Genomic DNA, 14,618 nt, shown 5'->3' on the forward strand with positions numbered 1-14,618 from the left:
CCATACAAAGTCAAGAACACTAAACGGCATATACAGGTGAGTGAGGGCATCCCAGTGTGAACACGGGGGAAATAAGCCTTATAATTGGGGCTCTTACTGTAGCTTCTCAGATCGCTGAGTAGAAACAGGGTAAGCTAAAGCCCACATTTAAACAAATGCTGAACTTTATGAGTGGAAGAGTTTTTCATAAGATTTCTCTTTAATTCATGTCTATGAGTATTTGCTTATACATATATATTTGTAGCTCATTTGCCTGGTACCCACAGAGGGCAGAAAGGGCACTAGAGCCCCTAGAAGTGGAGTTTCTAATGATTGTGAGTTGCTGTGTGGGTGCTAGGAACTGAACACAGGTTCTGTGCAAGAGCAGCAAGTAGCCATGTATAGAGAAAGACCCTCCTCGCCTTTTATCCCAGCACTCAGGAGGCAGAGGCAAGTACACCTCTGTGAGTTTAATATTAGCTTGCTTTACATAGCAAACTCCAGGTCAGCCATTGCTACAAAGTGAGACCCTGTTGCAGAAGGGGAGGTCCTCTCAACCTAAGCCATCTCTTCTGCTCCTACACGGAGTCCATTAAAACATCTACATTCTGTTGCCGTGGAAACATTCCTCAGATATCAATTGAGGATCTCTGGCTGATACTGTTTGAATAAAAAGGAAAGGTATTTTTATTCTTTTTTTTTGTTTTGTTTTAAGATCTTATATATTCCAACTTGACCTTGAACCTACTATGTAGCCAAGAATGATTTTGCCTCTGTGGCAGGAGGGCTGGGATTGTAGGCATGGGCCACTTCACTTGCTTATGTGATTCTGAGAATAATCGCATTGTTCCACACCTGTCAGGCAAGAACTCTATCAACTAAGCTCCCTCACCAGCCCTCAAAACCATCTTAATAGAAATCCTCACAAAGTGTGGGACAGAAACTGAAAGAGTACCATCTGGAGACCATTCCACCTGGGTATCCATCCTATATGCAGTCACCAAAGGTAGTTGCTGATGTGGATGTCAGAAGTGCATGCTGACAGGAGCCTGAAATAGCTGTCTCCTTAGAGGTCTGCCAGAGTCTGACATATTCAGAGGCGGATGCTCACAGCTAACCATTGAACTGATCAAGGGGTTCCCAATGGAGGAGTTTAGAGAGAAGACTGAAGGAGCTGAAAGGGTTTGCAGCCCCATGAGGAGAGCAACAATACCAACCAACCAGAGCTCCCAGGGTCTAAACCACCAGCCTGGGAGCACATAGTGAGGGACCCATGGCTCCAGCTGTATATGTAGGGGAGGATGGCCTTGTCAGGCATAGGTGGGAGAGGAGATCCTTGGTCCCATGAAGGCTAGACCCCAAGTGTGTGGGAATTCGAGGGTGGGGAGGTGCTAGTGGGGCTGGGGGGGCACATCCTCATGGAAGGAGGAGGAGGGATAGGATAGGGGGTTCCTGGGTGGGGGGAAATGAGGTAAGGGGATAACATCTGAAATGTAAATAAAATATCCAATAAAAAATTTAAAAAAATAAATAATTTTTTTTAAAAAATGATGAATTCTATACCTAATCGTGTTGCTAACTTCTAACTAGCCAGGCAGCTCTGCCGAGAATGTTCTACCTGCATCAGTTCAGCATCCCTAGAATGAAAACACAAAGGTATCCAGCAAACATGCACACAGATTCAAAGGAATTCCCTGTTGGATCTTCACCAACCACGAAGAGTTTGTTTTCTAAATGAATAATATTCAACTTTAGTCATGGATAGAGAGGAGAGAGCCATGTTACAACAGTTTGACTGACATTAAAATATATTGGAATGAAATGCTTTTCATTCCCAGACTGATCAGTGTGTTATGATATGACAGCATATGTTCCAAGAAGGACATTAAAGTGTACCCCAATGAAATATTTCAGGATGAGGATAAATGGCCTTAAGTTAAGCTTATCTCCCTTTATATCTTTTAGAACTCTCGGAATATGAAAAAAAAATCAGACCCAATCAAGTGAAAATGTCCTTCATCGATGTTTTATCAGGCTAGGCGACCTACAGTGTTAATTCACTACTGTCCCCTGAGATAGGCAATGTGATTTTTATCCCCAGAGGGCTGATTACTCTCTGGCTTCAGAGACCATGTACTCGAAAGCAGACATCCATCAGTCAGAAGCGGCTCTGAGGCACCGCACAGACCGCCCCACAGACAGCAGAGTCTAACCTAGATTGCTTTTTTCACATTGAATTATTCAAGGTTGAACCAAGTATCAAGTCTTGAAGTAAACCCCGCCCCCCATGACTTCCCTGACATTATAACCACTATTTTTTTAAAACCTGTATAGATATGTTTTTTTTTGTTTTTTTTTTTTTTTTTTGGTTGGAATACAATTCTTTCAGTTGGTGATTTTGTGGCCCCACTGAGGTGGGCACGGAAATATACAAAGTCTAAGGTCTTTTGTTTACAATACTCGGGAATCTGCCTCTAATTCCCAGTGAGATTGCCTTTTCTAGAGGGCATCACATAATTACAAGTCAACAACCACACATCATAAGCTACACACAGGACTAAAAGAATTCCGAACTCAAATTTTAATTTTTGACAATATTAATATCTACCCTGGACTAGCATAAAACTCAAATTCATTATTTTTTAGCATCATTTTTTTGTCCCATAGCAATGTTTTAATTTTCTGTGAATAGTGAGCCTGAAAATTGTTTATGCAATCCTTTGAGTTCCTGGCTATTTTTTTTTACATCTTTCTAATTATTAGGTGTCTTAAATTTCAGTATGATAATTATGCTTTTTATGAGAAATCATTTGTTTGTCTCTAATCCCATTCGTGGATCTGTTATTAAGCTCATTACTTCTATAGGATGTCAAGAGCCCATCTTCCTGATGCCCATTTAATTGTTGAAAACATATTCATTTATCCCATTTTCTGAAGTGCGTGGGTTTTACCGGGGAATGAACAGCTCCCAGAGGCCTTTGCATACTGGTTATGGTCCACATGTATGCAGGACAGAAACGGTGAACTCTAGAAGAAAAAAGCAGAATTCTAGTATGCCAGAATTATGCTAAATTAAACACGTAAAATTCCTTTACGTCTATTTCTTTACCTTAACCATGTCAGTCCAGTATCAAGAAATCTAATGTTAAATTTAAAACAACAAAGGAAGAAAGGCACCTGTATTATGTGTGCCACGTGTAAAGGAAATTATTCCCCAGTGTGACTCACTAAATGGATGTGCTTAGGATTCATGGCTGTACCAGTGTAAATGTACGCATGCAGGAAAACGATAGCGTTCCATTTAGAAATAGAGGATTTAAGTCAGTAAAGTAAGTCTTTTGAGGGGAAAAACCGTTAAAAATAACTCACAAGTTATTTTGTGGACAGCTGGTTATTTTGAAGTACCTACTCTGTGCCACATGGTTATATGTTATATGTTAAAGGATAAATGAAAAAGAACTAAGATGATCCACCCCTGCCCTCATCCTTATTTTCATAAACATGAAAATAGAGAAGACAGCAGCACGTTCAGTTCGGGGGTTCTGAAGATCGTGGGTGAAATCATGCTAGCACAGAACCGGCAGGTGCATCATCAGAGGAATAAGGAAGGACTCACTGCTCTGCCTTTAGAAGGGACCAAAGATGATCTGCCCACACCTAGAGGATGTGCAGAAAGTATTGATTAACAGAAAAGAAATTCTCTGCACATCTGACTGCATGTGAAACTGAAAACTAGTGAAACTGAAAACGGCTTCTGTGAGGGATATTTACCCCACATTGTGCACACTGATAGGTGCCACAGCTGCCATTACCCCCATGAAGCCAAGACACAACTGAGAAACCACTTCTTCCTCCCAGGGTAGGACCTGCTGACGTTCCAAACTTAACCCTTGTGCCATAAATTTCAATCGTCAGGGATGGCTTGCACGATTTAATTTTAACTCAATGCAGTTCTCTGGGGGAGGGGAGGGGGAAATGTAATCTTACATTCAGAGATAAGATGGGGAATTGGCTTAGAGAAGAGTGTGTGTGGTACATGACAATACGTGACACAGCAGTTGGGAAAAGGCTTAGAGAATCAAGTATCCTAAATTCAAAGGCATCCAGCCTTTCCTTTAGCTTATATATTGAAGCTAGTTCTATTGGAACTCAATAAAACTTGCTGAAGTTATTGTTGCATTGCAAACACATTGGTTAGGATATCTCGTTTTCATTATTGATCGTTGATGAAGAGTAAGGTAGCAGATCCCCTTTGTCCTGGTCATTACATTTGTAAAAGAGATACTGAGAAGTGCGCAGAGAGAATGCTGTGATCCTGCCATTTCCAGCAGGTCTTGTGTAAAGCAGGAAACCACCATGAAAAGAATAGCCTGGTGAGTACACAGGGCCACATTCAGCCCTGTACCCCAAGGTGTGAACCACTTGTATTTTCTAAGCTTCCTCACCAATGGTATGCAATGTTTATATAAGTAAGTTTCCTCACCAATACAGTTATTAAGTTAGAACTGACTGTGTCCAATAGACACTAGCACCAGTAAGATTTACCCTGACACGTGCTTTCCTTCTGTGGTTCAATTTTACGCAAAAGAATTAATTACTACATGTTTTATGGACTGCACTTGTTTTAAGGTAGCATTTGTCAATGACCACATTGAGTAATCACGGTTCATAATTTTTCATGACTCATGTGAGTGTGTGTGTATATATATATAAATATAGAAATATAGGTAGGCATGTAGCTTTAGTGACTTGTTAATGACAAATATTTTCTTACCAAACACAGCATCCTGATAGGAATCTATCTTCCCTCTACTCTATCCATTTATAAGAATAAGAACTCAACCTGGTTTTGTGTGAATACTTTGGCTGTCCCACTAGATTCTCAGCACCTTTAGGAAATAAGCAGTGTGCACTTAGGTTATGTCTTTCCTGTACATTGTACTACAATATAAACAGTAGCCTTATTACATGTCAAATACATTCATAATCTGACCTTATCCTCATAAGCTTCTCAAATGAGGAAGCCTGAGCTCAATGGGACTGTACCACTTGCCTGTGGATTGGGGGTAAAAAATGATAGAGTTGAGAGTGAACCCTGTCTTACTAGAGAGACTCCGCATTCATTACACCTCGACAGATCCAGCCATCAGCACTGAGTATTAGTCCTCTGTTGACAGGGAACAGGTGGATACTACCACCACATTCCTGGCTTAGTGTTCATTCCGATCCTCTGGTGCCTGATTCCCTTTCTTGTCTTGGGGCAGAGCCAGCAGTTTGAACTGTATCCAAAATGAAAAGGAGGATTTCTTTTTGTGATGGAACTAACACAATAGTTGTAAGTCCTAAGGACCCAACTGCATTACTTCAAAATGCTACTGCAAGTTATACTCAACACATAAAACTAGAGTAGTGTTACCATCAGAATTGTCACTATTTTCCTGAAAGGAAAAGGCCTTCCAAGCCACCTCACACTGGTGGCTTCAAAGACAGCCATTTAATCCTCTGTTTCTTAAGCAGCATGAAAATTTCCAATGTGCACACAAGAATGCTTCCCTGAGTGGGAAGCTTCCAGAAGCTTCCAGAACGTCTCTCAGCTGTTCTTAATTAACTCCACCTGCTGCTTAAAGGTTGATCACACTTTCAAGAAGTAACAGTAGTAAATTTCCTTTTCTTGCTAAAAAGTAAATGGTGAAAATGTATTTATAGTAAGTCTCTCGTTTAAACTGATTTTAAGTCTAAATAAATGTGACATAAATGAAGTTGTTTATTATGAACGTAAGGAAACATATAAAGGTATGTTGTAAAAGAATATGTGTGAGACATGAAAGTATAAACTGTTAAAGTAATGTACTATTATGATTTCAACAATCCTTTAAAATTCAATTTCAAATGTTTTACTGTGAGCCTATCTATGTGTATATATATGTTTATAAATTTCCATTCTTTTTGAGATACAGGAGATTATTAAAAGCAAAAATGAATGGAAGAATATGAAACAAAGTGGATCTTTATAAGTTTAAGGCTGGCCTGCCTATACTATAGAGTATTAAGACAGGATGGGATACAATCTCAAACAATTGAACAAAAATTCTACATGTAAAATTTGAAAAAGTGGTTAATTTCTGTTAACTTATTTTAGGAAACAATTGCATTTATGATTATTAATAGTCTATGAAAGTTAATGTTAGTGAAATCTATCATGAGTGATAGAAGTGTCAATCCTCACTGACCTCCAAGCCATTAACTATAATAAAATGTTCAAATTATTTTTTAAAAAGGAAGGAAGGAAGAAGAGGAGGGAGAAGAGACTTAATAAAATTTAATATTTACTATCTTGTAATGCACTGATTCAAAATCAAATTTTATAGTAGCCAATTAAAAAAATATATGGGATGAAGGATAAAATGGAGAAGGAAGAGGAGTTAAGAGAGGGAACTTGGGAGGGACAGCTAACACTAAGGGCCAATGGAGGTGCTCATTTGGAAACCAGAAGCTTCTTAAAATGTATTCATACATGAAAGTGATTTGAATATAACTGCCAAATACTGGGAGAAATGGTACCTCAGCAGAACATCTCCTGCCACCAAATGAAACCTCCAGTGCCAGGACTGGGTTACATCTGATAATGCTGTTGGCCAAAAACGCCCTGGAAATCCTCAACCTAGGCTATTTACAAGGCTATCCATTGCTCTTCACAAACATTGAGTATGACCCTATTGCCGAAGATAATACCTATATAACTCACTGAACACAGAAAAGTCGAGCTGATGTCTATATGGAAACTTAACCCTTACGAACTAATGTTCATATTCTGTAAGGTATTTTGTACACTATCATAGGAGAAAGATAAACTCTTTTCAGAGGGTCAGCACAGCAGCCCTCTTAATGACAATGGCTACCTGTCTGCGAGATACACTACTGTAATAGTGTCACAAAAGTTTCGGAAGTAACCAACTACTATCTGATGAACTGGCACCTATGCCCAACCCTGCTAGGGTGGCCAAGAACATGAGAGTAAATAGGTCAAGTACCTAGTGGAAAGCCAAATATTACTGCTCTGCTAATAGGAATATTAGTAATAGCAATAAATGAATACTGATGACATTCTGCTATAGTATGACAACACACTCATAGATTGGTGTCTTCCTCAGCCATCATCAGAGACGCTTCTTCCTGCAGTAGATGAGATTAAATACAGAGATCTGCAATTGAACAACGTAGAGAGCTATCGGTCTTTGAGTGCTCAGTCCTAAGTAGGATGTCTCCATCAAATCCTTCCCCTTGGGGCTCAGGGAACTCTGCAGAAGAGGATACAGAAAACCTGCAAGAGCTACCAGGGATAGACAACACCAAGGAAACAAAGCCCCTCTAGACTCAGCAGGATTGGTGCAACATGAACTCGTAGAGATTGTGGCAGCACACACGGATCTTACACATGGCTAAGCCAGATGGGATCCCGGCACTGAGACTAGAAAAGGACACATGCCCTAATACCTAACCCAGAATTGTCTCCAATTGAAAACAGCCCCCAAAGGAAAAATTGGGTTTTTTCCGATGGAATTTCACTGGGTATACAAACCTCTCTTCAGGCTGGTCCCCTTGCCCAGCAGTAGATGACAACACAAAACAAACTAAATGGTAGTTTTGGAGGATTTTGGTCTCATGGTGTTGGCTCAGGCTTTTTTCCCCTTATATGTCTTTTGTTATGTTTCTGGTTGTGGTTTCTTATGGTTTCTGATTGTGACTTGTAATAAGATTTCTGTGTGTGCTAATGTGTGTTTCTCTGTACCCGTATGTGTTTCCTGTGCTTTTTTTCTTTGATTTTTTTTTCTGTTTTTTGTTTGTTTGTTTGTTTGGTATTATATAGGTTTGTTAGTATTTTTATTTTCTTATTGTTATTTTTTAGATGTCCACCTATTTTCTGGGAGAGAGGAAGAAGAAGTGTAGCTTTGGATAGGTGAGGAGGTGGGAGGATCCAGGAGGAGTTAGGAGAGGAGAAACCCTATTCAGACTATACTGTATGAAAACAAACCATATATATGGTTTGTCTATTGCATATATTTCTATTAAATCAAGTCCAGTTTGCCCAGAAGCTGTCTGAGTACTCTGTACCATGAGTCCCTCTGTAGCAAACTATGACCTAATGTAGCAAACAGTACTCTCTTACAATAAGTCACTGAGTACAGGCCAAACAGCAGCTGAGCTTCACACAGTCTCGGGCCACTAGCTGATCAGATGACAGCCAGAGGAGGCAATGGCTTCTCACGCCAGGCTCTAATAAGGCTAGTACAGAGATGTATCCATTTCCAAACAGGGCTTCTTTTTTCTGTCCATACTTTCTACCTGCCTGTTGCTGAGCCCAGCCCTGGCTCTGGGTTGGTTCATCAGGTGTCCTTTGCTGAAACAAACGAATTCTAATATGGTCATGCATTTGCTTTTAACAGTTAATGTCCTAAGAACTTTTAATAAGGCCAGAGATATCTGTTAATCATCTCTCATGTGCTCTGTGTGTGTGTGGAATGTTTTAAATGAAAGAATGGACCTCAATTCCAAGTGAGGAACAGATCATTCTGAACAACATTGTTATTCAAAGGGCTCAACAGTGAAGTAAAATTCAAATTTCTAAAACGTTGGGAACACATATTGATGACCTCTTTAGAGCCTCTGTGCCTGGACTTCTGATGAGAACTAACAAAGGTCAGACAATAAATAAAAGTACTTTCTATAAGTGCACAGAAATGACTTGCTTTTGAGAGTGGGATTTAAGCGTGTTCTAAGTGCTGTGATTTAAATTTTCACTGCAACATAAAACAGAGCCTTTCTGACTTTTAAGCTGATGCACAAACCAGCAGGGGTCGAGTTTGCTGGCAGTGCATCCTCTGTTCCCACATGCCCTGCGTGGTGTTGGCTTCTTTAATTACCTGTAAAGTGTTGCCAACACATTGGACAGGAAAGGCTTATTAACATTCTTGTGTCCTTGTGTGCTGACAGTAAATGCCCAGCCCTGTCTCTCCAGAAAAGTCAACCCACCACTTTCAACACAAAGTAGTAGTTATCCTACCCGAATTCACTTACAAGCTACTTAGAGATCATGCTTAATCTTGCTAAACACATATTTCTGGCTACCATCTGAGATTCAGGTTCAGGAGGTCCCAAGAGTTTCTACAGTTCTACCACACCACAGGTGATCTTTCAGATAAGTTATTCATAGAATACACTTTGAGAAGTGCTACCTTTAAAAAACTAAGTAGACCTTTCATGCTATGTATTTATTACACAACACCAAATATGCTTTTTCAACTAAGCCATCATCAACCATCAAAAATTATCGTGTGACAAAGATAGAAAGTTGAACACCATACTCCAGTGTCCTACTGTGTTTTCTTTGGTTGAAACAGGGTCACTGTACAACCTTGGGTGTCCTGGAACTTACTCTGTGAACCATGTTGGCCTCAATCTCACAGAGATACACATGCCTCTGCCTCTCATGTGATGGGATTAAAGGCATGCGCCACCACACTTAGCCCCCATGCACCATTTTTGAAAAAAAAATCATACAGAATAGTGGTATAGATAAATATGCATAATTCCACATTATTAATAGAAAATAGTTGATCATATTTTATCCCTTAACAAGCTATGGTGATGTGAATTGGAATGTTCCCAGTAGGCTCATGTATTTGAACACTTGGTCCCCAGTAGGTGGGACCATGGGAAGGCTTAGGGAGTGTGGCCTTGCTGGAGCAAGCATTCTTCTATGGGCTTTGAGAGTCTGCTGACTTGAGACACTTCTACTTTGCTCGTTTCTCTTTCATGCAGTTTAGGATGTGAGCTTTCTGCATTTAGTGCCTGCCATGTGCAGCCATGATGGACGCTTATCCTCTGGAACTGGAAGGCTGAGTAAACCCTTTCTCCTATATGTTCCCTTGGTCATGGTATTTTATCGCAACAATTAAAATGTAATGAATACACATGCCTTTTCCTTTATAGCTCAGGGCTGTACTTAACAACCAGGAGTTTTCAAAACTGTCTCACAGAGTCTCCTGCACATCATTGCCTTCCTAGGCGTCTCAGTGGGTGCTTCCCCCTTTCCTTAGGAGGTCAACAATTTAGAAAGGTAAGATTCTAAAATAGCAGAATGAAAGACATAGAAACAGATTACTTTTATCATGGGAAAATTTTCATTTCTTATATTTTTCCATGATATAGTGAGAATTCTTTAGTAGATAGTTGACCATTCTCAACATTTAAGTTTAGTGCACTGTGTAGTTACTTAATAAATGTAGTTACTTAGAAAATGTGGAGAATGCTACAATATCAGGTAAAACAAAATCTAAGATTAATTCCAATCCTCCCTTGGTCACTCATTGATGTCAGTAGGCAGAGAGGGAAGAAGAGAAATATTAAGATTTTAAATAAACTCTATGCCAGCAACACTTATAATTCCTCAAAAACCGGTTTCAACAAACAATGTCTATTTCTAAACCCTCGGCTTTCATGGGGCTTCCATATATAACTGACTTGCCTGAGAGTGCTACGGCAGTGATTGTCTGTCAGGTAGGCATTGTGATGGTTGAGCTCCTATGGAAAAATATTTCAGAAAGGTAAAAAAAAAAAAAAAAAAAAAAAAAAAAAAAAAAAAAAAGCTTTCCTGCACTTTCATAAGCCCACACAAACATGATTGAAGTATTGAAAAGCCAAATCCCTAAGATTTTTATAGTCAACTGTGATATAAAATAGCATAAATTTCAAAGAGACTCAAATGAAAATAAAGGAATCACAAAACAAGTGGATGTTTCCTGTGGCATAATAAACTTAACTGAGGAATGAAATCCGGATCTGGAAATGAGTAAGAGTCACAGCAGATGTCGGCTTGGGAAGGAAGCAAAATACAGTCGAAAAATAAAAGAGCTCTCTCTCCCATGAATTCTCAGCTCTGTCCCAGACATGTGACCTTGAAAAGACACTGTGCATACAGTGGAGTTAATCTTATAAAATATGGAAGAAGAAATCAACACATAGTTCAAATAAAAACAAATGTTTGTCTTGGATGTACTCATCGTAAGACTGATACAGAAGAATGTTCCAGATGCTGAGTTAGATATTACTGTTTACATAAATTATTCCTCTTATAATAATACAATCTTTTACTACGTCTTGAAAATGAATCTATTGTTCTTTGTGTACAATTTGCTACATGAGAAAATAACTACTTAAGGAAATATCTATTATTTCACAAAATAATATGTAAATCAAAGTTCATTCACTTCTTGAATAGAAGTTAACAGAATTTCTCAAATTCTTCCTTTAAATATATATCTTGTAACGCTACCATTTTACCACCTCTGCCAGATCTGAGGGCACACTACCTGTATCTAGAAAATGTCTACAGTAAGATATGCTTCCTTGGGTGACTTCCAAATGAATTCACTCATCTTCTCCACAAACATTCCCTAAGCCCCTCCTAGGTAGGTGGCGGGCACTTTATTGGTCATGTCAAAGACAAGGTAGCTCATGCCATATGAACACAACCTAAATCGATTCTCCAAAAATACCTTTGCTACTTCTAGTATGCAGTCTGTCTTAAATCTTGGCTTATGTATCTCTTAATAGTCCAATCCTATGCTTTTTGCCCAAATTTCATTGTTTCTGTGACCAACAGCTGTTATATCTGGGAAGAGACCACATGGTATTTCCATCTCTCTCTAGTGTTACACCACTGGCTTCAAGAGTAACTGGGTGCTCTTCACATGAGTTAAAATAGCTTGATGTCTTTACATACCTTATGAAAACTGAATTGTCATCTTCGCATGTTCCACAACACCTTGAGATCCAGAATGGAACTTCTACTTGGTCAATCGATCATTAGACATTCCTTCAGACCAAGGCCTGGCTCATTCATGCTTACTAAAAGGATAAATAAAATTTCTTCCACACAGCAATCCAAACACTAGTTTCAAACAGCTTCCAAGATCTACTTCAGGCTCCACCTTCTCCATGAACAGGAGTGACATTCTGAATACTGAGAGCTAATCCCTCTTAGGCATCAACCAATCAGTGGATACTGATACTGGCTGCGACTTTTTAAATTCCGAACCTCTGAATGAATTTCTCATTCTAGCCCTGGGGTTTCAAGATCACCTTGTTTGTCACTTCTTCTTTACCTCAAAGAACATATCAACTTCATAGAAACTCAAGAAGTTACCCTTCTTTGTCCTCTACATTTAAAAGCTTACTCTTGGGCCAGACAGAGGCAGACAGAACTCTCTGTGAGTTCAAGGTCAGCCTTGTCTATAGAATGAGTTTCAGGACAGTCAGAGCTATACAGGAAAAACCCCTGTTGTGAGTTAGAAAAAGAAAAAAAGAAAGAAAAAAGAAAAAGCTTATCTTTATTTTGCTCTTGCATTTAATTCTTAAGGTGCTTCTCATTTTCTTCCATGCATTATTTGACCTGAATAATTTTTTTCCAGTGCTGTGTTATGGAACCCAGAACCTAACCTGTGCTAGGAAGGGGCCTACCACCTTGGAGTTACATCTCCAGCCCTATTGGTACTTAAAAGATAAATAAACGAGAAACACATGTACAACTTAAAGACATCGGGGTAATTACTAGCTAATATTTTTGAATGCCCTTAGTATTTTTTAAAAGCTCAGGAACATGAAGTTTTTAAATGAGGTATATTATTACAGGGTGTATTTTTAACCTCCAACTGCCAAGCACAAGGTTCCTCCTTGCCCACCTTATTTTTTGCCCTCAGCTCAGCTCCATAGTATTAGAAAAGCTCATTGTGAGATTCGTGGATGTGGTTAATTTAAACTCTGACCCAGAAAGAGAAACTGCCTGCTCTTAGCTTCCCAATGCCTGGGTGACCTCAGGCCAATATTTTCCCTGGAGGAGGGATTTGCTTCCTAAACCTTTCACTCCCAGCTGGGAAGCACTTGCTCCGTGGCTGCTCTCTGCTTTCCTCTATCAGCAACAGCACCACTCCGCAAATAGTTTTTAACTGACAAGCTCTAAGTCCAGGTTTCAGTTTCACTACAATCTAATAATTCCAAAGATCCGGGTCAGGGTAAAAGCCAAAGAGGACTTGCCTCATAATCGGTGATCACTCCTGGGAACAGCGGAGAGCACAGAAAAGCAGAGCCCTTGATGCCCCCCTCACTCACAAACCTTCAGTAGGAAATTCTGGTCAACGTCTGACTCTCCCAACACACATTAACGTGGGCCAACACCACTTCCTTTTCAGTCATGGTGAGTCTTTACACACCATGTCATGGGATGATTAAAATCTCAAGGCCAACTTAAATATCTGAGTTCTCCACATTTAAGCCTTTTCACGAACTAGCATGATCACCTATTCTAGACCTATGTCTAAAGGCCTCACTGAAGTTATTCACAAATAACATGAACATTGTCTAGGATCTAGAACTAGGATCCTAAGTTAGCACATGCATGTAAAATGCCCTCTGGCCTAATGAAAGAATGAAATGTGTAAGAATATATAAATAGGGAAAAGAATTTGCCAGCCTGAACCTGAGTCTCCACAATACTACTGAAAATCACTCTACAATGGTGTGTGGGTGTGTGGGTGTGCGCGCGTGTGCACACACTCATGCACACATACACGCATACGGCTTTGCCAAAAGTCCAAACTAAACATTTCTCTTCCTATGTCAATTTGTAACTACAGAGAAGAAAGAAGAGACCAACACATGCACACTAGAGCCTTCTGATGAAACAGCAACAGGCCACTGAATGCCAGACAGTCAGGTGGTAAAATCACATTGATTTTACGTCAGCTTCCTTCCAGGAAGTTGAGAGATTTAACCAATGGGCATCACTGTTGATTCTTAGACCAATGTCCTCCCATTTGTGGCCTAACACTTACCGGTAGGTCAGGCTCTTTGACATCATCACTGTTACAGCCATAATAGTCTGGGGTTGTATCCAGTTCCAGCATGTTTCCCTGTGCTCTGACGCTCTTGTTCGAGTGGCAAGACGAGCAGAGAGCAGCATTCCCCATCTCAGCTCTACAGCTCCTGCTGTCAAAGGGCCTGCCCTTGGCCTGGCCTGGGCTCCCAGGGATCCACTAGCAGAGACAATCCATGATCCTTGCCTCCTGTCCTCAGTGCTCTGACATGTCCCTCACCGGTTTTCCCCATCTGCTGCCCTGCTTGCTGGTGTCAGAGAGAATTCAAAACCCCAGCAACTGTAGCCTGCATTCAGTGACCATTTCCAGTTCAGGGACTGCCAGTCTATTTTTACACCTACCAGGCCAGCTATGCATGTCAATAGAGTGAGGGGGGAGAGGCGGACGGGGAGCAGGGGAGGGGGTGGTATTGTTTTGTTTTTCTCCATGCAAGCAGCCTTCCTCATGCATGGCCCGAAGTTCCTGCTGGGCAAAATGTCTCTCCATAAGAGAAGTTTTGCATTCCTCAATAAATTCCTCATAATCCTTTGATATTTTTCCCTCCTCTTCGTTCTTGCCCTCACACAAAATACAAACTCTCTTAATAACTCTGCTCCACTGACATAACACGCAACTGTCATTTTCTAATTGCTTAAACCAAGAGGCATCCAAAGTGGTTGATATCCCCTACCTTTATTGTCAATCACAAAACAGAATTACAATATTCCC

The 14,618-nt window shown here is 40.1% G+C and overlaps 1 protein-coding gene across 10 annotated transcripts in view; it reads right to left on the reverse strand.

Annotated features, from left to right (window-relative positions):
* Nucleotides 1–14,171, reverse strand: part of Ank2 (ankyrin 2) — a 214,650-nt gene extending 200,479 nt beyond the window's left edge. For 3 of the 10 annotated variants that reach the window (XM_076933234.1, XM_076933233.1, XM_076933232.1), the window contains exon 1: nt 13,869–14,140. In XM_076933234.1, coding sequence (XP_076789349.1) covers nt 13,869–14,003 — 135 coding nt within the window. In that variant the 5' untranslated portion in view covers nt 14,004–14,140. Of the gene's footprint in view, nt 1–13,868 lie in introns of all 10 variants that reach the window. The other 7 variants (XM_076933228.1, XM_076933227.1, XM_076933230.1 and 4 more) reach the window with 6 other exon arrangements.
* Between the last annotated feature and the right edge of the window lie 447 nt (nt 14,172–14,618).

Source organism: Arvicanthis niloticus, chromosome 4 (genome assembly GCF_011762505.2).
Source record: "Arvicanthis niloticus isolate mArvNil1 chromosome 4, mArvNil1.pat.X, whole genome shotgun sequence".
Taxonomy (NCBI): domain Eukaryota; kingdom Metazoa; phylum Chordata; class Mammalia; order Rodentia; family Muridae; genus Arvicanthis; species Arvicanthis niloticus.